We start from the raw sequence: 25,548 nt of genomic DNA on the forward strand, positions 1-25,548 counted from the left end.
CCAACCCCTGATGCACTGCAGCTCTCAGAGCTGGGTGCATGGCTCAGCAGACTGAAGGCTGGGCTGATTTCCATCTTCTTGACAACCTTGGTTTGGTTTTAGGGCTTTTTTCCCCCCTTCTGTTCCTCCTTCCAGTCACAAAGATGCCCAACCACCAGTCTGGTGCTGCTGCTTCTCACGTTGGAGTGAACTGGTGACTCAGGGCAGGATGCATGGACAGGTGGATGTTCAAACATCTCACACTCACCATGAACTCAGGCAGTTTTGCCCTCCAGGGCTGGATGGTGGCTCAGCCACAAAGAACCCATCTGGGTTGGATGGGCCTTGGAGAAACCTGGTTCAGTGGAAGGTGTCCCCAGGAGATCATCTTTAAGGTTCTTTCCAACCCCAACCATTCTGGGATTCTGGGACTGTCCCCATGTTGTCACTGGTCCCTCCTGACACCGCTCTGGTGCCAACCAGAGCAACACTCTGCTTAAGGAGCAGTCTTCAGCACTGCTGGCTTGTGCAAACTGGCAAAGCAGCCAGATTTTTCCAGTCTGTTATGAGCTGGACCAGTGCAAAGTGTGGAGATTAAAGGCCTGGATTTGGCCCCTGCTGTCCTACATCAAAGAAGCTTCCAAGCCTCCAGAGGAAAATCCCAGAACCCCTGTGAACACAGATGCTCTGCTCAGCCCTTTCCCTTGGGCAAGGGAAAGTAAATCCTGTGGGCAGAGCCCTGTCTTGGAGAGGGAAAAAAGACTTGTCTGGAACAGAGGAAACGAGTGTGTGAGCATGGCAGAGAGAAGAGAGGGGAAGCAAACTAGATTTCTTTCTTTTATTATACAGGATTGTATGTACAAGGTCACCTCTCTCCCAAACAGCAGCAGCACAGTCAGTTCACAGCCAAACCTGCAGCTCATCTCTCCAGGCCTGGAGAACAGCTCGGGACAACTCGGGGCAGACCTTGCACAGGAACAAGGGCGGGGCAAGCACGGGGCTCCCTCCAACCCCTCCCCAAGCAGCCCAAACTAAGAAATGCAAAGAAAACTTTGTGCTTCAAGAGCCACGTGTGCTCCAGGACGGCACCAGGGGCAGGGAAGTGTCACCCCTGGAGCTGTTTTCCCTTCACCCTTCCAGGAGATGCTGTGGATGAGGCTGGAGCACTGGGAGCACGCAGGTGTTGTGTGGGAGGGACTGGCCGGGGGAAGGTGTGGACACTGCTCTGGTTCCAAGCACGGATGTGTGTGCTGTCCTGGAGGGGAAGGGCAGGCAGGACACAGCAGCTCTGGGTAAAGCTGCCCGAGCTCCAGTCCCGGGAAAACGGAGTCCAGGAGGGAGAAACAAGGAGGAGAACGGCCGAGGCCTCTCGGTGCGGGGGTCCCACGATGAGCCCTCTGCTCACAGCACGGGGCAGGGGGCAAAGCAGCTGGGATCTGGGGAGCAGGGGAGGTGCTGGCACACCCTGCCCGGGGTGTCCCCGGCCTCGGGCACACCGTCACCCTGGCGCTGGAGCTCAGGCAGGAGTGGCAGCACCACTCCCCTGGCGTGTCCTGACCGGGGCAGGAGGAGACATGGGCAGCCAGGGAAGGGGCTGATGTCTCTGGCTCCAGGCTGCAGGAGTTGGGTGCTCCACATCCCTTCTGGGGAGCAGCTGGTCCAAGGAAAGGGTCTCATCTGCTCGCACCCCTCACTCTGCAGAGGCTTGCTCAGCCCTCACACGGTGGAGGATGAAGACACCAAACCACTGAGGGTGACGTTTGCTTGCTTTCTCCTGCTTGGGATCACTTGCTTTCCTGCAGCTTCCTCTCCCCTATCCCTCTTCAAGCCGCTTCCCAGAGCACAGCAACTGCTCCAGCACCGACTCCTTTCCACCTGGAAGCGACCGTGGACACACAGCAGCTCGTGGGGCACAAGAGAGGTGACAGGAGGTGGCTGTGCTGGAGGACAGCTCACCCCACAGCCTCTGACCCAGCTGGATCTTCAGCACAAGAACACAAACTGTCCAAACTGAGACACTGCTTCTCCCTCAGTTAGGAAATGCTCTGGCTCTCACCTCGCAAAGGAAAAATGTCTTAACTGGGCTGGGCTGAGCTCTCTCTGCTCTCCTGCAAGCAGCTCTAGAACACCTCAGGACACTTCTGCTCTCTGTGGTGGCTCTGGGTTGTGCACGTCTGGCTCCCGCCTCCTCTGCTGGCTGCAGAGCTCCGAATCCATTGCAGGGGTGGAGGGGATCTGCTGGGAGGATGAGTTTTCTTTGCCTTTGCTTTACAGATGGATGGAAGATGTCGGGCCATGTTTCTCCTTTGAATGCCAGGTAGAGATGACAGCAGCACTTCCATTCAGCTTGTCTTGCTCAACGTGCCAGGACAGGGTTTAGCCTCGTGCTTTCCTCACACTGCTGCTCCGCTGCAAGGAGAGAAGGGGGAGCTACAGCACCGTCCTTGAACCCCAGAGATTTGTCACTCAGGAAAGGGGGTGAAGGGCTGGCCAGTGACCCAGCTGAGCAGCCCAGCTCCATGCTAGGAAAACACAGAGGATCAGTGGAAAAGAGCTTTTCCTGAAGCAGCAACCCCCCAGGCCCAACAGGAGAGCTTTGGCTCCATCAGCAGCACGGGAGCTGTACCTGGTTACTGTAGCCTGGCATCCTCCACGTCTGTGTAATGGCTGTTCTCCTGTAGGGAAAAGGGAACCACAAACAGTGAATCACCCTCCTGCCCTGCCTGGGACACTGGGACACCTCACATGTGGTCACCAGCTGGTGCCCTGCTGTGGGAGAGCAGTGCCAGGGTGCTCAGTGTGATGGAGGAGCTACAGACCACACTGGCATGGACACCGGGACCAGGGCTGTGCTTTCTGCCACAACACAGGCCCAGGAAAAAACACAAATTTCCTCTGGCTCCTTGTTCTGAAATGGCTCTGCCAAACAGACCTGAGGTGTGGAATTCCCTCCAGGGCTTGGAAGTAACAGAATCACAGAATCATTCAGACTGGAAAAGACTTCCAAGATCACCAAGTCCAAGCAGTAACCCAGCCCCTCCATGTTCACTTCCCTGGGCAGCTGTTCAATGCCTGGCCACCCTTTCAGTGAAGACACTTCCCTGATCTCCAATCTGAACCTCCCCTGGCAGTTTGAGGCCATTTCCTCTCATCCTGTTTCTTCTTCCCTGGAACTGCCCAGTGCTGCCAAGGTGCATCAGTCCACAAAGGCAAATCAGTGTTATGAATTCTGCTGCTGAGCACAGGAACTGGTCCCAGTTTGCAGCAGAACTCATTCTCCAGGACAGTAACACTCATCCATCACTCCAAAGGCCACAAAAATGGTGCTGAACTGCTCCCCATGCAGGGGTTTGGAAAGCACAGCACGTGTTGGCACTGACTTGATGGTCTTGGAAGTCTTTTCCAGCCTTTATGGTTCTCACAGGAATTTTTCTTCTGGAGTTGCTGTGCAGAGCAGCATCACTGGGGGAATGGGGTGCTCAGCAGTGCTGTTTAATCTCCTGCACAGGGTGAGGACTTCAGGGACGGAAATGGATCCAGGAGTTGTCTGCAGGAGACATGAGGGGCTCCAAAAGGAAAGGCAAGAGAACGGGCTGAAAGCCAGGGGAGGTGGCCTTGCCCTGGGCAGAGCCCAGCTGCAGTGGGATGTGCCTTGGAGCAGGCCTGAGCCAGCTGGGAGCCTGGGGGGAGGACCAGGGCCAGCCCAGCGTGGGTGACACTGTGACAGGCATCTCCTGCACACCCTGGGGTGACCTCCACCACCCTGGCATCGGGGGGGAAGGGGCAGGGCTGGAGCAAGAGACAAGAGACTTCTGGAGAGCATCGAGAGTAAGTTCTGACCCAGCTGAGCAGGGGTGATGTGGTTCTGGTTCCTGATGGCCTCCACACCTGGTCAGGGTGTGAAGGTGGAGAGAAGCCTTGGCTGCAGAGCCCACAGGCCTGTGAACCTGAGCACCCTGAGTGAAGTGACCAAGAGCAGGATCAAATCCCTGAACTTAAGAGAGCAGATTTTGGGTTGTTCAGGGGTCTGACTGGTAAAATCCCATGTGAGACTGCTCTGGAGGCCAAGGAGGCTGGGACACCTGGACTCCAGTGGTGTGAGGCTTCCAGTGGGCACCCAGCACCAACCCCAAAAACTGTTTAGATGCAGACTGGGTAGATAAATTACCAAAACTGCATGAAAACAGAAGAAAATCTGACTGCAAATCAACCACTGTGCTGTAAATGCCTGAACACATCAGGAGACCTTTAGTTTTCCCTCCAGAGCAGCTGTCTGTGTGCAGGGATCTCCCCTTGAGCAGGCCCATCCCTCAAGACACCCCTCAGCTGACACCAGGCATTGATGGGCTGGCAGGTGACATTTTTTGCACACATGTGACATTTGAGGCAAGTACACAATAATTGTATCCCTCTACTAGGTGTAGTAAATAGCACAGACCACCAATTCAGCTGCACTTACTCAATATTTTCCATATCCAGATTTATGGCTCAGAACTCAATAAACTCCCTCAGCTCTGTCTGAGTGACCTCTGTCTCTTTTTCTGCCACTCCCCTGCCCCTCAGAGCCAAAGAGATTTTAGGGACCCCATGTGGGTGCCATGTCCATGGACAGCAGGTGGTGATAGCCACACTGGGGTGTGGGATAAAGGATTCTCCGGAACTGGGGGAATTCAGAAGTGCTCAGTGCTGTGAGCTCTGCTGAGCTGCCTTGCAGGGCTCGAGAAGCTCCCTGCACATGAGCTGCACACGCTGCCCTGAGCATCCAGAGCACTTGGGAGCCTGTCTGAGGCTGGCAGTGGAATGTTTCTGGTCTTGATGCCACATCAGGACCAGGGAGTTACGGAAAACAGAGATGTAAGTGAGCTGAAACAATCATCTTTTTCTTCTTCTCTTAATGAGGACCAGCTCTTCCCAAACCACTGCCAGCAGATGTCTCTCCACTGTTTTCTTACCCCAGCAAAGGCACAGAAGTGCACATTTTTTGTTGACAGGCTGTGTGCTGCTTTATCATCATTAATATCAGCAAGTTTCCCCCTAATTTCTACCATCTGTTTGCCCTGATGTAACTCAAACCTGGCCTTCCTTTTCCTGTGCCTTTCTTCTTCCCAGTGCCTGGTGTGATGTCTGTCCTCCCGCAGGACTGACGGACTCCAGCCACGAGGCCCCAGACCTGCAACAGCTGAAGGAGCTGGTTCAGAGCCCTCACCCATCATGGCTGGAGCAGGACAGAGCAGGAGAGCACAAACCAGCTGGGAATGATTGGAGCTGGAGGAGTTCAAGACCTTGGGAAGTGCTGTGGGTGTGCAGTGTGGTCACCCCAGGGATGGGGGGTGAGGAAGAGGAGAGGGACGCTGAGCTTCATCCTCATTTCTGCTGCCACCAGTGCTGGGGTGGGGAGGGACTGGAGATGTTCCAGGGGCCACTCAGGGCAGCTCATGTCCTTCTACCCTGCAGCCCTGCTGCCCTCAGCCTGGATCTGGAGCTGATCCTGCTCTCAGCAGTTTGGGTTTGGGATAAATGGCAGTGCTGCCAGTGTTACCACAGTGCCTGGAATGACCTGTTCTGCACCCAAACACTGGGCTCCCATCCAAATGCACAGATTTGTCACTGGGTTCACCAGGAACACCCTTGTTTGGGGCAGGACTAGGAGCAGTGGGGCTGATGTGTGCCAAGACATGATCTTGGCTTGTGCCACAGGACAAGTGCCTCTAGAGAGGGACTTTGGATAAGAGCCTGGAGTGACAGGACAAGGGAATGGCTTCACATTTCCAGAGGGCAGGGTTAGATGGGATATTGGGAAGAAATTCTTCCCTGTGAGGGTGGTGAGGCCCTGGCACAGGGTGTCCAGAGAAGCTGTGGCTGCCCCTGGATCCCTGGAAGTGCCCAAGGCCAGGCTGGATGGAGCTTGGAGCAACCTGGGACAGTGGAAGGTGTCCTGCCCATGGCAGGGGGTGGAATGAGAAGTTATCTCAGGTTCTTTCCAATCCAAACCCTCCTGTGTCTCTGTGGGTGTCTGATCAGCTGCAAGGGCACTGCAAATGCAGCTCATCTAACACAGCCTGTCTGCTGTGTGTTTAAATCCACCTAAGGATCACTTGGGAACACAGCACCTTGGTTTAAACCACTCCTAGCTCTGAAATCAAGGATAAATGTCTGAATTTCAAGAGCCAACTGTGTTTCTTCAGCATCTCCACATGTGCTTGCAGGGATAGTGCTTCTGCAGGCAGCAGAGCGGCTTGGAAGCTATGAGCAACAATTTGATTTAAATACAGTGATTTCTTTGGAGGAAGGAAAAACTACTTTTCCTGGGTATTTGGCAAGTTCCAGTAAAACTGTGGCCCACTACTGGCCTCCTTTTCTGCAGGGGTGCATTACCCAAGCTCTCTTACCAGTTCATCTTCACACTCCTCCCGTGCCAGCCCCTCCTCCTCGCCCTCGTCCCCGTTGAGCGGCTCCTCGGCGGTGGCCTCGGCCTCGGAGGCCGTGTCCTCCTGGGACACCTCACTCTTGCTGCTCTCCGCCTTCTTCCGGGCCTCTGTGGGGCAACAGCGGGATCAGGGCTGGATCAGGGCTGGGATCAGGGCTGGGAACAGGGCTGGATCAGGGCTGGGAACAGAGCCCCAGCCTGGGCACCCTTGGAGAGCCCCACAGGGCAGGGAAATGGCAATGATGGAAACACTCCCTGCAGCTGGAGCTCTGCTGGTGTGGAGGAGGCAGCCTGGGACACCATGGAGAGGGAACAGCAGGTCCTACACCCCCCAGCAGGATAGGGATGGGGATAGGGATGGGGATGGGGATGGGGATGGGGATGGGGATGGGATGGGATGGGATGGGATGGGATAGGATGGGGATGGGGATGGGATGGGGATGGGGATGGGATGGGATGGGATAGGATGGGGATGGGGATGGGGATGGGGATGGGGATGGGGATGGGATGGGATGGGATGGGATAGGATGGGGATGGGGATGGGGATAGGAAGGGGATGGGTGAGGATGGGTAGGGATGGGGAAAGGGATAAGACAGAATAGGATAAAACAGAGATAGGATAGGAAATGAATAGGAAAGGAATGGGAAAGGAATAGAAAATATGCATAGCATAGCAGAGCAGAGCAGAGCATAGCATAGAATAGAATAGAATAGAAATAGAAATAGAAATAGAAATAGAAATAGAAATAGAAATAGAAATAGAAATAGAAATAGAAATAGAAATAGAAATAGAATAGACCAAAACAGAACAGAATATAGGATAGGATACGATAAGATATGACAGAGTAAAACAGAATGGTAGAACAGAAAAAGCCAACTAAAAAGTACAAACTATATGATAAAAGGGGAAAAAAATCTCATCATTTTAAACCCCAACTTCATAATTTCAGGATTTTTGATGTGAAATTTGAGCCTGTGATTCTACCCTGGAAGCTGGGGGTTGACATTTCCCTGTCAGAGCCTTGAGGAAGGTGTGATGCCCAAGGCCAGCCACACACCCCACTGACCTGCGGACAGCTTCTGCTCCTCAGCAATCTGCTCCAGCCGGCCCAGGAGAGCATCAATGTTGGATTTGATCTGTGTCAGCTCAGTTTTGATTGTCTGCAGCTCGCTGCTCTTCACTTGGAGGGGAGGAAGGAAGGAAAGGAAGGCACTCAGTGCCCTGCAGAGCAGCCCCACCCCACACCCAGGGAACCTCCTTGAGCAGGCAGAAAGGAACCCCAGGCTGGAAACTTGCTGGGAGACTGGCAGAGGAGCTGGGGCCCGCTCCCAAAAGAGCCCATGGGTGCTGTGTCCAGGCAGGCTGTGGAGGCTGATCCCAGGCATTGGCACGCTCAGGCTGTACTGATGCCTCAAGTTTTAGCTTTCATATTTTCCAGACTCTGCACTGCATTGGTACATAACTCTGAACTTCTGATAAAGTGTCAGCAAGTTCTCCTCACAGCTCAGGCAATCCTTTCCCAGCCCCAGAACCAAGGAAACTGCTGCAGCTTCGGGCCCCAAAAGTGCAAACAACAGCGAATTGAGTGAGGAGAGCAGCCTGGGAGGATGGGACTGCATCACCTGGAGCTGGAATAGCACAATTGACCCCAATATGGCAATGGACCAGAACTGATGAAAGTTTGAACTCGTGACTGGTCATCCATCTCAGGTGCAGCCTTGGCTGGGTTCTTGCACTGCCCAAGGTGCATCCTTTGAGGGCCTTTTAATAAATCCCCACTTCATCCCTTTATCTCTGTCCAGCCTCTGTTCCAGGCACCTCTCAAGGCATCAGTGCCTTTACCTCCCCCAGGTTCACCCCCACAGCTGGGCTGCTGTTCGCCGGTGTTTCGGGCTTCGGGAGGTTTTTTAGGAGGTCCCCGTGCTGCCCCACACGTGTCCCCAGCCCTGGCACATACTCACACTTGAGCCTGGCCGAGCTGTTGGCGATGGCAGCCGACCTGGCGAAGAGCTTGACGGGCAGCGAGGCCTTGACGCGCCGCACCAGGGGGATGGTGACGCGCGGCCGCTTCACCGGCACCACCCGCGGCACCGGGGACACCCGGCCCCGGTACTCGAAGATCCTGAGGGGAGGGGAGGGGAGGGGAGGCAGGTGGGGCTGCCTGGGGGGTGCCCCAGCCCGAGCCCCCGCAGCTTGGGGCCGTCAGATGCCGCCCCACACCCAAAGCCCGCCCTCCCTGCCCCACACAGCCCCTCGGGCCGGTGCCTCACCTGTCGTAGAAGTCGTCTCTGTAATAGTCATAATCGAAGTCGTAGCCACTGCAGAGACAGTCAGGGCGTCAGGGGTTAATTAGTGCTGGTAATTTGTTATTTTTGCTCCCTCACTGCCTGCTGAGCGCCCCCAGGGCCAGCGAGGGTAAATAAAGTGATCCCCCTCAGGAGGGACTCTCCTGGCTGCAGGGAGGTGGGCTGGGCCCAGGAGGAAGACCGGGGGGCTGAAGGCACTGGGGACGGTGATGTTGGCAGCAGGGTGTTAACCTGCTTGTCTCAAGGAGGAGCAAGAAAATGTGTGTGGAGAAAAGTGGGGACAAAGGGGATATTTATGGGGATATTTATTGATGTAAACCTCTCTCCCCTCAGCCAGGCAATGACCACATTCTGTGTTCTTAAGCTTGAGCTGCATTTTAACCCAAAGCAGGAGCATCCCCAGTCCCAGCAGACCCAGTAACACTCTTCCCCTTGCTGCAGATGATTTTTCACAAGGCAGCACAAACCAGGGCACAAACCCTTCCCTGGTGTGCTGAGGCTCAATTAACACTGGCTAAACCAGCGATGCTGGTGATCTCCTCTCTGCTCCCAACAAACAGAATTAGTGCAGCCCCAGACAGAAAAGTCTGTCCTGCCTCCTGGAGTGGCTGAAAAGAATGAGAGATTGATGGGGGAGAGGAAAGGGCTAAGCCACGAGGAGCTGGGGACAGGGAAGGATGAGCACCCAAGTGTGTAGCTGGGAGATAATTTGGTGTCCTGCACCTTTGACAGAAGTGGCAAGGACAGTGTGTGGCTGACTGCTGGGAAGTGTGCTTTGTCCCAGGAATGCCAGGCTGGACCTGTTGGAGTCTGAGGCACTGAGTGTGTGCCCTTATCTCTGATACCTGGCTCTGACATCCAAGAAAACATTGAATTTCATATAACACCATGAAAATAACTGTAAAAGTTAAATAGAAAAACTAAAAGTGTAAGTGTGTAAATTAGACAGTTTTCTTAAGTCACTGGGTGAAAAAGTTAGTTTAAGCTTAAACTAGTTTAGAGAACAGAAGACAAGATGGAGGAGTTAGGGTATTGTCTCTTGTCCTTTCTTCTAGAGGTTTTTGGGTAGTAGTAGGTGATTGTATAGAGAATGTCACAGTGCAGCACACAGGTGAGGGGTCATTGGGTCAGTAAGAAAAACAATTAACATGTCTATTGTCAATTAGGTAAGGATAAGTATAAAGATAAAAGAGCTGCATATTTCAAGGCCATTTTGTGCCTTTTGAGCCAGGTGATGGTGGGCTGAACTTGAGCAGAAAGTCTGGGGAAGACCTGCCAAGTGTTTTGATTATGTGTTAATAAACACAAGAAACAAGAGCCTAAGGAGCCTTTGGAGAATCCTTCCTGACACAGAACTGAGATAAGGGAAACTCTCTGTGAAGGAGTATCCCAAGGGAGCTTAGCCCTGAGGAGATTGAAATCTCCAGCAACAGGACCCAGGAGGGCTGTCCTGCCTGTCCTGGCACTGAGCTTCCCAGCCAGTGTTTAGTGTCACTGCCTGGCTTCTGGAAGATGTTTTTTCCAGGCTCCTTGGGTTCCCCAGATGCCCATGGCAGCCTCTGGAGACCCAGCCTGTGCCTGGGGGGAGCTGAGCACCTCTGGATGCTTGGAGACACCAGAGCTGCTTTGGGGCATCAGTTGGTGCCAGGGTTAAGGATGTGGAGGTGGCTCGTGCACCTCCTGCCCCAGTCATGCCCTGCCATGGGGACTTCAGTGAGGAGATATTCCATAAAGCCGGGCCTTATCCCTGAGCAGCTGCTGCCTGAGGCGTTCCCAGAGGGCTGAGGATGGGATGGGCAGTGCAGGTGTCCCTGCTCAGCAAGGAGACTGCTGGGGAGATGTGACTGTGGAGTGTAATCACCACAATCCTCCCAGGCTCCACTGCAGGGTGGAAAAGAGCCATTTTTGACAGATGAATTCCAGATTCTTTTCAGGTGCCCTCCCCTTCTGACCCACGTTGTAGCCAACATTCCTGCTGGGCTCAGAGGAGACAGGAATATCCCACAGCCTCTGTCCCAACCACTGCATGAGGTGTGTTCATTTATTCCCTCTTCTGGACCGAAAGGGAGATGCTGCTGGGATGAGCCCAGCTGTTTGTGGGGCTAAGGGGATGGAGAGCAGGGATCCAGGCACCTCCATGGAGGTTTTCCTGATGGGTAATGGGATTTTTGTTCATCCTGAGGTGAAACCTGGAGATACAAAAACTCACCAAGAAAATAGCTCCCCTCAGCCTGCCAATTCACTTTGATCACTGAGGATGTTTGACTTCAGGTCTGTTTGAATCCAATAAATATAAAATACCATCAAAATAGGAAGCCATTTGAAAGGAAAATTGAAGTAAGATGCTTCTACGCTGTCAGACTCTTCTTCTTCAATTTTTTCCCCCTCCTTAGATGCAACTCAAATGAAATTGCTGCAATTTTGTAATATTTTCAATCCTGACAGGCTCTGCTGAAGTGCTTCTGGCTCTCTCCAGCAGAGCCAGCGTTCTCCCCAGTCCCAGGCAAGAGGAGACAGTGGGATCTCCCCCTGGCTCCAGGGCTCTGAGTGGGATGAGCCATCCTGAGACTGAGGGATCATTCCTCAGTGACCTGGCAGCTCTGTCTTTGTGCACAGGAATTGTTTTTGCCATTTTTCAGTCAGCTGGTGACGCTGCACCCTTTCAGATTAAAGCAGGAACAACCAGAGTGAAAGGCTGGAAAGCAGGAAGGCTTCAAGGAATGCCATGCTTCCACCTCCTGATGCATTGCCTCTGCTTTGTTAGCCTTTAGCAATCAAACATTTCTGCTGCCTCAGGTTCAAAATGCAACTGTTCATAACTGAGGGGTGATTGTCTGCATGTGCTGCCTCTCCACTGCATTTGTGGGGCCACTTCTGAGCCTGGACCTGACAGCAAATGTGCATTTGAGCATCTGTGCTTTAATTACTGCCTGATATTGCTAATCAGTGCCACGGTGAGCTCAGCTCCAACCCTTCTGTCATGGAATTACGGCAGCAGGGAAAGGAATACCTGCTGGAAAGCTGCTTGGAAAATGTGGCATTGGTCAAACATGATCTTGTGGAGCTGTGTGACTCCTTCCTCCTGCACACAGCCAAGGCAGTGGGAAATAAAGGGATGTGTGATGAAGCCTGGCATTCCCAAAGTGCTGGGCCTGCTGTAGGCTGGGACATCACCGCTCACCTCCCCCTCTGCCCCAAGGCTGCTCTCAGCCCTGTCCATGTGGATTTGGCTCTGGGATGTCACTGCTCCAGCACAGGGCCTGGGAGGGGTGTTTGGGGTGGGCTGACACCAGCTTTGGGTGTAACAGGGGCTGGATGCCAGTGTTCACTGCCTGTGACAGTCAGTCAGCACTGGTTTGTCCCTGTCACCACTTCAGAGACCCCTCCTGGGGCCACTGAGCTGCAGACACCCAGCAGCTCTTGCTCAGGTTGTCCTCTCTGTCCTTTTGGCCACGGAGTAGCTTTAGCCCCAGCTCTGCAGGGCAGGACAGAGATTTGTACCTCCAACACCTTCCCTTCACAGCCAGCTGACAGCATCTGGGTGGGACCTCTGGCACTGACCTGAACATGGCCCCACATGCCCCAGGAAATCCTGCCCAGACATTTGCTGGGCAGGAAAAAGGACGTGTTGCCAGAAGGCAGATTTGGAGAGGCAGCAAGTGACTCCCTGGGGACACGGTGACAGCAGCTCACTGCCCAGCCACGCCTGTGGTGGTGGCCAGGGTGCCAGGCAGGACCTTCCCTGTGCAAAGGGATGCTCTGGGAAGTGCCAGAGGGAGGGAGGCAGGAGCAGAGATCCAAGAGTGGAGGACAGCAGTGATGGCAGCAAGCGAAGGTGCCTCGTGTGGAGACACCTGAGAAAACTGATGGTGGCATGAGCCTGGGTGGAGGTGGATGGGAGGCTACATCCCCAAGGGTTTCTGTTAAACACCTGGACACCCACCTAGGCTGGTGGGTAGATCAAAATGTCCCAACTGTTGCTTCCTGTATGTTCAAAATGGAATTTCCCTTGCCTTGCCTTCCCTTCCCCTCGACCCTCCCATGCAGACTTGGAGCAAGGCAAAGCAAAATCCAGCCTTTGGAAAAAACCCTCTGCTGTGTTTAACACAGCACTTCTTATAAATTACAGTGCTATGATTTTTGAAGTCTAACATTTAGTAAAATTGATGGTGGTTTGGGAAGCTGTAACCACAGCCCGCTGCAAACCTGGGATCCCTGTTTTCCAGGTGATATCGTAAGTTTTGCCAGTCCAGATGGCAAAGTTTTTATCTGACAGCCAGTCTGGGATGAAATATTGCTGGAGCTCGGAGCAGTGCAGTTCTCTGGCCCATATTTTAGCATATCCATATTTGTGGGAGGAAGCAAACATCTCTCTCAGCAGTCTGGAAGTCTGAAATATTGGTCATTCCAGAGGAAGGGATTAGTGCTCCAGGCACGGCTGAGCAGTAAATGAAAAGCTCGTTAGTGCAAGATGTATGGAAGGAGCTGATGTGTGTTATGGCCCCAGCCCCACGTGAGCAGGCCACGTGCAGCTGAACAGCAGGATCTGTGTCATCTCTGCTCCCATCTCCTTCCCCTCAAGTGAATCCCCTGGGAATGCAGAGAGCCACATCCTGGGAAAGGCCAAAGGGTCCCAGGGTGGGAGGAGACACGTGCCTGAATGCTGCACAGGGGGAGAGAGGCTCCTGGAAGGAACCCAGGGATGCTCTGTGGGTGCTGGGAGGCTGCTGGGGCTCTGGCTCTGCCAGAGCTGCATTTTCTAACCAGGAGTTGCCATTCCACACCACAGCAGTGCAGGACCACATGGCTCAGTCTGAACCACAAGGTCTTCTTCACCCCTCACGCTTTTTTCTTCTTTTTCTAGAAAAATCTCCAGTTCTCGTGATTTCCCCTTTTGCTACACCCACCTATAAGCCAAATGCTGATTTCAGTCTTTTCCTCCCAACCTTACATCTTCCAACTCCTGTCTCAGCCCCACAGTCTCCTCACCATGAGACTGACATCAAAATTATGACAATTTATAAATAAAACACATTTGGGGACCTTGTTATTTGGTTTTGGGTTCCTGAACCTGGAGGGCACTCCTGATATACCTTCTCAAGTTTCCCCTTCTGCAACCAGAAGCAAGAACTTAATGAGTTTCTCCCCTCATTCCCCTGACTCCAGAGTCTGGGGCTTAAATGAAAATCTTCACCTCTTGTGGAAGTAATGGTAAATTCTCTCGAGCTGAGGGCTCACCGGCACCCGTAACACGCTCCATGTGCCTCAGACCTCTCTGTGTCCCATGTGTCCCTCCTGCTCCCTTGATCCCTTGGCTGTGCTCCTCAGAACAGGCTCTCTTGGGATTTCCCCCAGCCACCTCCTTGGTTCACCTCCATCTCTCACCCCAAGGGCTTCCCACTTTCTTCCCTTCTTCTCTCCCTTTGATAATCATTCTTCTCTTTCCCTGAATTATCCCTGTTCCCTGTTTTTTCCCCCAACTCAGCACCTCTGTGCCATCTCCTGCTCCCTGGCTCCTTTTCCTTCCCCTCCTGTGGTGTGGTAAAGGCAGCTACTGCCCACCCCTCTCCAGGCCCAGCACCTGCACAGGACCCAGGAAACCTCCCACAACACCCCAGGACTGGCCAACCTTGGGGCTGCCACTGCCTGAGGGGCACTGCCAGGGAAAGGAGCCCTTGGGAGAAGCTCAGCAGCAGTGCCCAGGCTGCTGGGGGCAGGCAGCAGGAGCTCAGGGGGGTGCTGGAGGGCAAACACCAGCCCAGAGACCTCACCCACTGTGGTCAACACCTACCTGTACAAGGCAGAGGCTGCTCTCTTCAGCCCTTTGGGTCTGTTGGGTTTGGGCTCCCCGGCCATGTTGATGTCTGCAAGGAAGGGACACGCAGCTGTGACACTGCCCGTCCCTGACCGCCCCCACCTCAACCTGGGCACGGAGCTGGGGCAGAGGCACACAGCCCTGCCAGGGAGAAAGGAGCTCCCCCACACCCCCCAGCCAAGCCCACCTGCTTCTGGCACGTCTGGGGCCTGCTGGGGGCTCCACAGGAAGGTGAATAAACCCTTGCACTTGGCAAACCTCTTCCTTTTCCCAGAGCCATTCGCCATTCCCTGAGCTGTCAGCACCCTGCACATGGTGCACTCCACACACACAAATCTAGGACAGCTTTCTTGGGAGATTTTGGTGTGATAAGGCAAAATTCAAACCTGCTGCACGGTGCTGACTGCTGAGCATCCAGCCCTGGATCCTTGGGGAATAATGAGGAATGCTGGGCCAGGCAATCCAACATGGGGTGTGGAGCCAGAACTCAGAGAGGTGAGTGGTGGCAAATGCCCTGCTGCCTTCTCCAATCAGCCCCAAACCCTGTTGGTTCTTCCTATGTGTATGAAGAGGTGTCAGACCTCTGTGCATGGCAGATCTGAGCTGAGCAGGACAGGATTTCCTCATGTGGACCAGCACTGCCAAGCCCACCACAAAACCATGGCCCTCAGACACAGCAGGAATAAAGAGAAAGGAGTTATTTATGTAAAAAAACCCCTCATGTTTCAAAAATGCAAGCAGTGGAAGGAGGGAGTGGAAGAGCAGCTGCTGAGTCCATGGGGTGGTTAAGAACCCCCTTCATCAGCTGGTGTGAGGCCAGCGATCTCCAGGAGCTCGGAGGAGCCACACCTGTGCTGCTGGAGAAGGCTGGGTGGGTTCAGGAGACTCTGCATCACAGCAGGGTCACCTGCTGAACAGACTGGTCCTCAGGGCTCTGTCCTGACCTGCCCTGAGGGACCTGGGCCCCCAGAGAGAACCAGGGGCTGGGAGTGTCCCACCCCTGGGTATGTCCTGCAGCTCCATGACACCCCACTGGAGCATTGGGATGGACCAGAGAGGTGGTGAGAGAAAAAGATCCCAGAATGGTTTGGGTTGGAAGAAATCTTCCCTGAAAGCACATCCCATTCCACCCCTGCCATGGCAGGGACACCTTCCACTGTCTCAGGCTGCTCCAAGCCCCATCCAACCCAGCCTGGGACACTTCCAGGGATCCAGGGGCAGCCCCAGCTGCTCTGGGCACCCTGTGCCAGGGCCTGCCCACGCTCCCAGGGAGGAATTTCTTCAATGACGCCTTGCTTTCAGCTACCTGCACCTTAGGGGACATCCAGCCAACCTTTTAGCACATCAGGTCATTTAAAACTTGGATTTTTTTCATGCTTTATGAAGGGACTTTATGAGGAAATGTGGACAGGCGGGTCCACACACCATCAAAATAAAGAGCCTACAAAGTGAGCCAAAGGAACATCCTGCTGACTTAGGAATAGCCAGGAAAATCATCTTCAGGAGCACGGGAAGGCTGCAGCACTGCTGGGAGGAGCACAGGCTGCACACGACTCTGGAGGAGCATGGACACGTTCCCACTGCTCAGGGCCTTGCTGTCCAATTCCTTGGCTGCCTTTTAGGGTCTGTCGAGAGACCTTATCCCTGCTGAAGCTGGAGCCTGGCCTCTTTCTGAGCCTGAACAACAAATGTGGTGTGGTGTGCTTGGCTGAGCCATGGCACAGTGGAGGCACATTGAGAGCCTGTGCTTCCCTTGCTGCCTTCCTCCACCCCACCATTCCCAGCTGCAGGGAAAGGTTGAGCCTGGATGCTGAGAGGGCTGCACATGGCTCCAGGGCCAGCTGCTGCCAGCAGGAACATTTCACACATGGTCACCTCTTGGAGCCTGCTGAGCCACCAAGGCTGCTGGCACTGCAGGGGAACAGAGGGAGCAATCCTGCCTCGCTGCAGCCCAGGACACAGCTCTGCCCAGCTGCAGCTCCCTGGCTGAGAGCCCTTTCTGCTGCCAGGGTGCATCTGGCCACTCACTGCTCCTGGAGAGCCCCTGACAGCACCAGGCTGGGCAGCACCATCCAAGAGAGAGGCACAATTAGCTCCATTTGCTGGTCCCCACTGCTACAGAGAGCCCTGTGGAGCCCTCACTGGCACCTGACAGCAGCAGGGAATTCATACTCTCAGCTCTGGTGGTGAGGGGCAGTCAGATCCCACAGGATTCCCTTGAGAGTGAAAAAGGAGAAACAAGAGCTCAGCAGGAACATCAGCCTGGACAGATTTTGCATCTCATTCTCATTCTGGCTCCCTCCTCTGCATCACTGACTCCATCTGCCCACCCCAAGGCAGTACTGATCCCTCCTGCTCATACCCAGGCACCTGTTCCATGCTCAGTGGGGAGCTTGTGCTTTGTCCAGTCCACATGGCAGGGGCAGGGGATGGTGTGGATCCAGCTTCCAGTGCCTCCCCAGGGCAGCAGCCTCCTGCAGTGCCTGGGGTGGCTGCAGAAGGCACTGCAGAGGCTGTCAGGACCTGCAGGGACAGTCCCTTCAGCAGGGTGTCTGCAGTGTCCCCTGGCAGTCCCAGCCTGTCCTCCCACTCCACATTCCCACATGGCCATCCCTCCTCTCTTTAGAGAAAAGCTTCCAGCCTTGTCTCAGCACAGCTCCTCTGTGCTGGCTTCTCCTGCACCCCGCTGCTCACTGCCAGGAGCAGCAAGGGGAAGCCTGAGCAGCTCTCCTGTGCTCAGACTGGCCCATGAGGGGCAGGCAGATCAAAGGCAGCTGAGTTTGCACCTTGTCCAGGACATGTACAGGACACCCAGCTACCACACAGCCCTTCTGCCTTCTTTTGGAATTCCAGGCCTTTTTGGAATTCCTCTCATCAGAGATGAGAGGTTTCAGGGGTTTTCTGAGAGGAGGTTTTTCTCACAGCAAACATCTCTCTCTTCAGCTAAGTGAGCAGGTGCTCCCTGCCTCTTGCCACATCTCCTCTATCTGTCTGGAGCATCACAAGGGTTCCCCAAGGCCCCCTCCATCCTATCTCAGGCTGCACATGTGGGAAACACCTGGGCTGGAAGCAGTCCTGGCACGCTGAGCTCTGCCAGGTCTGCAGCTCTGCTCTCCTGGAGCTCGACAGAAGTGAGCAGAAGTTTCTGGTACCTGGATAAACCTCAGAGGAAGCAGCATGGCCCCAGCACAATTCCTTGTGTCAGGCTGCTGTACCAGCAGCAGGGTGAGAATGGGTTGCAAATTGCTTTCCTGGGTACCCACTGCCCACAGCAGGCTTGGAAATCACCATTTTTCATTAAAAATCCTCTCCCCAGTTCCAATTCCCACTTGGAGCTGGTGACAAGACCACCTCAGAATATGACACCTCAGAGTAATCTGAGAAAGCAAAGATGCAGCTGAGGGGATTTGCTTGTTAGTTCTCACCCCACAGCAGTGCAGAGGTGGGGGGAAGTTCTCTCATTCAGCATCTGCTGGCTGAAGTTAGGCTGAGCTGCTCTGGAGATCAGCTCTCCTGACAGGCTGAGGGTAGGGCCTGGACCTGGAAGGGAATCACTGAATCACAGGATGGGCTGGGTTGGAAAAGACCTTAAAGATCATCCAGTTCCACCCCCTGCCATGGCAGGGACACCTTCCACTGTCCCAGGCTGCTCCAAGCCCCGTCCAACCTGGCCTTGGGCACTGCCAGGGATCCAGGGGCAGCCACAGCTGCTCTGGGCACCCTGTGCCAGGGCCTGCCCACCCTCACAGGGAGGAATTCCCTCTCAATATCCCATCCATCCCTGCCCTCTGTTTAATGCCATTCCCCCTTATCCTATCCATGTCTTTGATACCAGGCAATGTCTTTCCCCACCCTTGTTCTTCCCCAGCAGTTCCAGGACAAGGCCATGGGACGATCCAGAACTGTGGTTTTGCTGTTTGGCTCCTACAATCACAGCCCAGAGCTGAGGTTTTGGGCCACAATGTCACATGTGGTGCCTTTGATCCCATCCTACACGGGATCTGGGAGCATTCAGGCCCTGCCTGGGGGTGCTGTGGGAGTGCTGATCTCCAGCTCTGTGCCTGGCCGTGGATCCTGCTGACCTTGCTTCATCACCCTGGGTCATCCCTGACCTGCTCTGCAGATCCAGCATCCCAGTTTGACCCAGCACTGGCCACCCCTTCACCATCCCCAATGGAACTGATGCTGTTTGGGTTTTGCCTTTTTTGTTCTTTTCTATGTTCTCTGTATTGTTTGCACATTTATCTGTAGCCTATCCTATCAATGGCCAGTTTTCCCAGTCATTTTCCACAGCCTTTCCCTAGGCTGAAAACCAAAACAAATTCCAGAGCTCCAAGGCCTGGGGGGGATACGTGACCCCTGTGTTATCTTGGTTCTTTCTGGGTACCAAACTTAAAAACAACTCTTCAAGATACATTTTTGTAGACAAAGTACAACCAGTGCTGAAGGGGGGCTCCAGAGAAGGGGCTTGACCTGGGGTGGGGAATTACATCACCACTTGTGCTCCTAATTGCTGCTTTCTATCAATTATGCTAATTTCCTAAACCTATAAAAATATCCTCACTCCCGGCAGGAGGGAATGGACTTTCCTTAACTGCACCCTGAAAACCTTCAAACAAAATAAAATAAAAACCAACCCACTTTTACATTACCTCCTGACCAAAACGCTCTCATGTTTCATTCCCAAACGGGGGAAAAGCCAGGAGGAGTGGGCTGGGGACTCACCCAGGGTCTGTCCGGCCAGCACGCGGCCGTTCTCGCCCAGCACGGCGGCGCGCGCGTGCCTCTCGTTGGAGTACTGCACGAAGGCGTAGCCCTTGTGCACGGAGCAGCCGACCACGCGCCCGTACTTGGAGAAGATGGTCTCCACATCCGACTTCTTCACCAGCGCCGTGTTGAGGTTGCCGATGAACACCCGCGAGTTGATGGACTTGGGGTCATTCTTGTTGGTGATGTTGCTGGTCTGCACCTTCAAGGACATCTTGGAGGCCTGCGAGGACAGGTGGGGAGTCAGGAGGGCGTGCAAAGGGATTCACAGGAAAACAGCTGGGGGATAAATCAGTGGAGGAAACAGCTCCTCAATTTCAACAGGTCACAGTGGGACAGATCCCGTCTCTGGGAGCCCCTGGGTGCTGGGAGAGCACCGGCACAGTCAATCCTAAATTCTTGCTGGAAATTAATTGATCAGGCTGAACCTGGTTGGTTCTGTGCAGGGCCAGGAGCTGAACTTTAATGGGACTTGTGGGTCCCTTCCACCTCTGAGTATTCTAAGGTTGCTTTTAGAGGAGAAACCAAGATTTAAATCCATTTCACATCTAAGTGAAAGCTTTGATGCTGTCATACCAAAGCTTTTACCTCTCTATGCTAAATCACAATTCAAAGAACTCTTTCTGAAGCAGTCTGCATCCAGCACCTTGGTTCATGCTCGCTGTTCCAGGCTTTCCCCTGCCAGCACCTCCCAGCCCAGCCCAGCCCTCACTGTTCACAGGGATGGGTTTGTCCCTGTGGGGCCACACTTGCACCTGGAAGGGGACTTGGGAATTTTGGATATAAATGAAGAGATTTAAGCAGTGATCAGCCTGTGTGCTCCTGCTGGCACTTGCGCTGCACTGCCTGCACGCCGAGTTTTGGGCTGGATTTTGTGCCAACAGGAGGTGTCACTGTTAGCTCAGAAATCACCATCACATCGGCTTGGAGCCGCTCCAAGCCCCTTCCCGATCCTCCTTCGTGCCTCAGGTACCTGGTGGGCAGCCCCTGGGAACAGGTTTGCCTTCTGAGCACGAGAGAAAGACTGGAAGTTGTCTGAAATCCAAGGCAGCGTGGCCTCTCTGCTCAAACTGCAGCAAAACCCTCAGCTGTCCAGAGAGATCAGCTTGATTTCCACCTTCCAGCCCAAGGAATGCTTTGGGATCCGCGCTGTGCTGCACACAGGGAGTGGCATTTACCTGGGAGCTGTGCCAGGTGTTTTGTGATGCACATTGAGGTGCTGCCCTTCCCCAGCCCCTTCCAGCAGCAACCACAGGTGCTCCCACTCCCGAGGGCAACAGCACCAGGGTGTGCACAGCTTCTGGAGCTCCCCAAGCCTGGCACAGGGGCTGCACTGCTACCAAAGGGCCTGCTGTCCCCTGCTGGTGGTCCCCAGCACCTGCCCTGGTTTTGGGGTGCTCTCTGGGCTCCAAGCCCAAGTCTGAAGAGCCTGGTCCGAGGTGGGGTGTTGCCCTAAAAACTCAGTTTTTCGATCTTGTTGACATAGTTTCTAAAGACTTTCCCAGGACAGTAACTGTAAACATAGAGATGTGAACATTCTTTCTGATACACATCTTGTGATGGACATCTCTCACAGCCAGTGAGGTTGGAAAGGTGTTATCCTGACCATCCAATCCCTGGCCATGGTCAGAAACTTATAAATTCTGGGAGAAGAAATAAAGTTCTCTCCTTCCTTCACCACACCTCGAGCTGTGTCTGTGTGACTCATTTTGTGTCCAGCAGCACCAGGGGATGGTGGCAGCTGCCTGCCTGCACTGCTGCAGCCCCTGTGGACCCTGTCCCCCTGGTCCCCAAGCCCTGGCAGGCTCTGCTGCCCCCAGCCCAGCCTGCCCGAGGCACTGACAGGGCCCTGGGGGATGTTCCAGCTTTAGGGCTCACCCTAAGCCACACAGTTCCCTTTCCTACACTCCTGCCCTGGCAGGCTGGGCCTGGCAAAAAGCCACAATATTTTGGGGTTGCATCCAAGACTTTCCAAAACCCCAGTCCTGTTTCTCCCTTCCTGCACAAGATTCCCCACAGGACACAAAATCTTTGGTTACTTCTCTCTCCTCTGTTAGAGGGGAGAACATCATCACACCCCCCTCACCCTCTGCCAGGGGAGCCCTGTTTTGGCTCCTCAGGGATGTTTTCCCTCCCAGTGCCCCAGGATCTGCTCCTGCCACAGCCCCACTCTGCCCGAGGTGCCCACACAGCCAAGCATCGGTGTCAGGGCTCCAAATCCCAGGGGCTGATATTCCAGGACAGGGACACGGGAGGAGACTGCCCCATCCCACAGGCAGAGGGTGTTTGCAGCCTGACCCAGGAGCCAGAGGATGCTGGAACAATCCCCCAGTGGGCTCTGTGCCCAGCTGCCAGGGGCACACCTCCACCTTCCACCTGGGAGCACAAAGGGCTGGACACTCCATCCCTTTCACCATTTACAGCCAGACCACACAGAGCACTGGAGACACCTGGCAAGTCTGAGCCTCTCTGTCAGGATGTGGCTCCACAATAAATCCCCTCTGGCTCCAACCCCTGTGACTCCATTAACCTGCCACTGAGGCTGGAAATAATCTTCCTGCTAAATCCAATCATAAAAATAAAAATGAAAGTTAGACTTTGTCTGAGTCTGGCTCATTGTATTTTCCCTTTCAGGCTAACAGATTAAAAGAGCCAGAGACTTTTGTTTTATTACTTTAAAACCAATTCCTGGCAGGCAGAGTTTTCCTAAAAACACTAGGAAAAATAGCCAAAGGACAGGACTTTTAAAGGAATCTAAGTGAATTAAATTCTCAACCTTTGGCAAGTCATGCTCCAACTTCTACCCCCATATCAGCCCTTGTTTAATTTCTCTATTTTAACTTTTTTTTTTCCAATGCCATCTGGAAGAGGTTCCTGAAGGAAGCCAGTGCAGATGGGGAGAAATGGAGGCTTTTTCCAGCTCTTTGGTCACTCTGGGTACCCAGCTTAACCCCCAAGGACTCATTTCTTACAAATCCTGAGTAGCTGCACCAAGCCCAGCTGTAGGCTGGGCTCCAGGGTGGCCAGTGCCCAGGAAATCTCCTCCTGAATGTGGCCAGTGCCCATTCCTTCTCCATCCAATTCCAATTCCAAACTCCATTCCAATCTCCATCCTGAACGTGCTGGGAGTGGCAGAGGCAGTGCAGGACCTTCAGAGAGCCTGCACACTTGTGGGGTGTCTGCAGCCAGGTGGCCCTGGGTGGCCTTGCTGCCCTGAGGATACATCAGACCTGCTGTGAACTCCTTTCCCTGGGGATTCAGCAATGTCACACCTGGTTCTCCTGGAGTCTCCAGCTCCTGAAGCTCCTATTTTCTTGTTTCAGAGCCAGCCTGCCCTGGCAGCTCTTTCCCCCACCCCAGGCCATGCCACAGGGACATTGTTTGTCCCTTTAAGCTGCTTCCTCCTCTACAGGATGCACTCCCACTTTTCTATTCCCATCTGGTGGAGTCTGGGAAAGTCTCCAACCAATTTTCTACCCACCCATGGCCCTCATTTCCCCCAGACCTCAGAGAAACTCCCCTGGTCCCTGGGCAGAGTGTGAGCCCTTCTCCCCATGCCTGGAGCCCCCCATCCAGCTTGCACTGCCCTGGGGCCTGTGTCCCACCTGGATTCCAGGATGTTGCAGGATATCCAAAGCCTTCCTCAAGTTAGGGCAGACACCAACCACTTTGCCACAGAAAAAAAAGTAGCTTGGTCAAATTTGGCCACACTATTTGCAGGCCTGGCCCTGCTGCAGGCAGTGCTGAGGAAGGTTCTCTTCATCAAAATCAGACCCAGCACTCACATCAAACACACCCCTGGCTCTGCTTTCACACCCCAGCACTGAAGAGCTTCACTGCTGCTACCCCCCAGTCCCAAATCAGGCAAAGCCCAAAGCCTCCCCAAGGACTAATCAGCCCAGTCAGGTATTATTTACTTGAGCCTGAAGCTCTGCCCAGCTGTTTGCAGCTGCAAACCCCAATTACATCAGGGGCTGAGCTCCTTAAGCCTGTGTAGGAGGGATGTGGGTTAAGCTGCCTCTGTGCCTGGGCTGGAACAGGCTGCAGGATTCAGGTGGGATGTGGGGAGGGTGGGGATATAAAACTGTGGTTTCCCCCCAGTTCCATGGGCTCTCAGCAGGTGCCACGTGAGCTGTCAATGGACCCTTCCCCATGTGGGTTTGCTATTAAAAAAAAGATCTGGATGAAGCTGAGGTGTGGGCAGGATCTTCACTGGGAGAAGGAAATCTCCTAAAGCATCACCCAAGATGAAGATTTTGCCATGGAGTTGGGGGGGGTTTGAAAAAGGGGAATCTGCCTCTCCTGGGTCCCTGCTGCCCATCCCCACCTTGCACCCTCCTTGTCTGGCTCCTGTGACCTTCCCCACGCTTCCTGCAGCTGGACCAGCACGTGCTGTGCTTGTTCCCTGTGCTGTGTCCTCCCCTGGGTCCCAACAATCCCATCAAACTGGGCATGGGATGAGCAACTTCTACCCCTGTGGAAGGGCTTTGTAAAGCTTTACCTACAGGAGACACAGCCCCACTGCAGGGACAGTGAGCAGGGAGCTCATCCCTTGGGGCTCCCAGTGGCTCCAGAGCCACCTCAGGACACAGCAGATCTGTGCAGGGACGTGCCTGGGCTGATGGGAGATGGGACAGGGCCACCAGATGGCCAAGCCAAGGTCAGGCAAGGTGATGGCCACGCTGCTGGGAGGGCTGGGGAGGGAGGCAGTGGGACCCCGGTGTCTGCAGATGGGAGCTCTCCAGGGCCATCTGCCCACGCTCTGCTGGCCCTGCCCGGGCAGGCAGCAGGGATTTGGCAGCAGGGAGAAGGGAAGGGCAAGGCTGGGGAATGCTCAGAGGGTTTGGGCCCCATCACTGGTGGCTCCCAAGCCCCTGGGCACTGCGTGTGCCTGCACCCTGAGCAGCTCCGCTGCTGCCACACACGAGCCAAACATTCCCTACAGAAATCAGCCTCCCCTTCTCCTCTGTCCCACTATTTGGGATTTCCTTTTAAACAGAGCATCACTTGGCACCACTTACTGGCCTCCTCACTGTAACAACTGGAAAAGGGCATTTTAACCATGGCTGTTAATATTTCATACTCCCCCTCCCTGGATTCCATCAGGGAATGTGTGTCCAGGTGAAATCCAGCTCAGCCATCAGCTGGGAAACAGCTCCACAGCTGGGGAGAACAGAGGCCTCTCCAGCCACCATCACCAGGGAACATCCAGCAGAGTCAGAGCAGAGAAACTTGGGGATGAGCCTGGTCAGAAACACTCACACAGCACACACACATATTCCTGGTAATTTCAGGATATTCCAATAACCATTGCTGCCATCAGCAGGTGCATTTCCACAGCTCTGATTTCACCTTTCAACCTCCATCCCACAGCTGCCACAAGATGGACTGGAGTTGGAAAAGAGAAAAGACAAAAGGAATAACACTTGTACATGAGTAAGTGAATGTGTAAAGGGGTTCTTCACCTCCAGGGAATATCAAGGACAGAGTATTAGGATTACCCCTGTTTTCTGCAAGGGAAACTGAGGTCCACACAGGAGAGGTCTGGGGTGGAGGGGTGTGTGCCCCCAGCCTCACCAAAGCTTCCAGGGATATTGCAATGGCACTCTCAGTCCCAAATGCCCCTGAAGACACAAGGACACATAAGGATGAGATTGCCAGAAGTAAGATTCTCCTTCCATACTTCCTTCCTTCCTTCTACCCTTCCTAGAATCATTGAGGTGGAAGAGACCTTAGAGCCCATCCAGTGCCACCCCTGCCATGTCAGGGACACCTTCCACTGTCCCAGGCTGCTCCAAGCCCTGTCCAGCCTGGCCTTGGACACTTCTAGGGCTCCAGGGGCAGCTACAGCTGCTCTGGACACCCTGTGCCAGGGCCTGCCCACCTTCACAGGGATGAATTTCTTCCCAATATCCAATCCAAACCTACTCCCTTCCCCCTTTCCTTGCTTCCTTCCTTCCTTCCCCCTTTCCTTGCTTCCTTCCTTCCTTCCCTCCCTCCTGTCTGTGCCATCAGTGGACAGCAGTGACCCCAGAACATCTGGGGACGTCTATCTGCACCCAGGCTGGGCTGTCCAGCACCCTCTGAGCACCATCCCTGCAACCTGACCCTCCACACACCCCTGGAGCCTGGGATTTACCCAAGACTCTCCAGGGCTGCATCCCTCTGGGCATGACCTGCGTGCCACTGCCAGGTAAATACAACAGGGATTAACTGAGCTCTGCAGCCCAGTAATTCAAGGGGACCCCCCCAT

General features: G+C 54.2%; 1 protein-coding gene across 4 annotated transcripts in view; it reads right to left on the reverse strand.

Annotated features, from left to right (window-relative positions):
- Positions 1-803: 803 nt before the first annotated feature.
- Positions 804-25,548, reverse strand: part of RALY (RALY heterogeneous nuclear ribonucleoprotein) — a 111,840-nt gene continuing 87,095 nt past the window's right edge. For 3 of the 4 annotated variants that reach the window (XM_088064612.1, XM_088064613.1, XM_005532948.3), the window contains 8 exons: positions 19,254-19,518; positions 14,505-14,577; positions 8,678-8,725; positions 8,369-8,529; positions 7,474-7,587; positions 6,369-6,514; positions 2,606-2,654; positions 804-2,388 (listed from right to left, as the gene is read on the reverse strand). In XM_088064612.1, the coding sequence (XP_087920738.1) occupies positions 2,610-2,654; positions 6,369-6,514; positions 7,474-7,587; positions 8,369-8,529; positions 8,678-8,725; positions 14,505-14,577; positions 19,254-19,509 (843 nt within the window). In that variant the 5' untranslated portion in view covers positions 19,510-19,518 and the 3' untranslated portion in view covers positions 804-2,388; positions 2,606-2,609. Of the gene's footprint in view, positions 2,502-2,605; positions 2,655-6,368; positions 6,515-7,473; positions 7,588-8,368; positions 8,530-8,677; positions 8,726-14,504; positions 14,578-19,253; positions 19,519-25,548 lie in introns of all 4 variants that reach the window. The other variant, XM_014261459.2, reaches the window with a different exon arrangement.

The sequence above is a fragment of the Pseudopodoces humilis genome, chromosome 19, assembly GCF_049639895.1.
Source record: "Pseudopodoces humilis isolate 2021_Gansu_Grassland_sample_001 chromosome 19, ASM4963989v1, whole genome shotgun sequence".
Lineage (NCBI taxonomy): Eukaryota > Metazoa > Chordata > Aves > Passeriformes > Paridae > Pseudopodoces > Pseudopodoces humilis.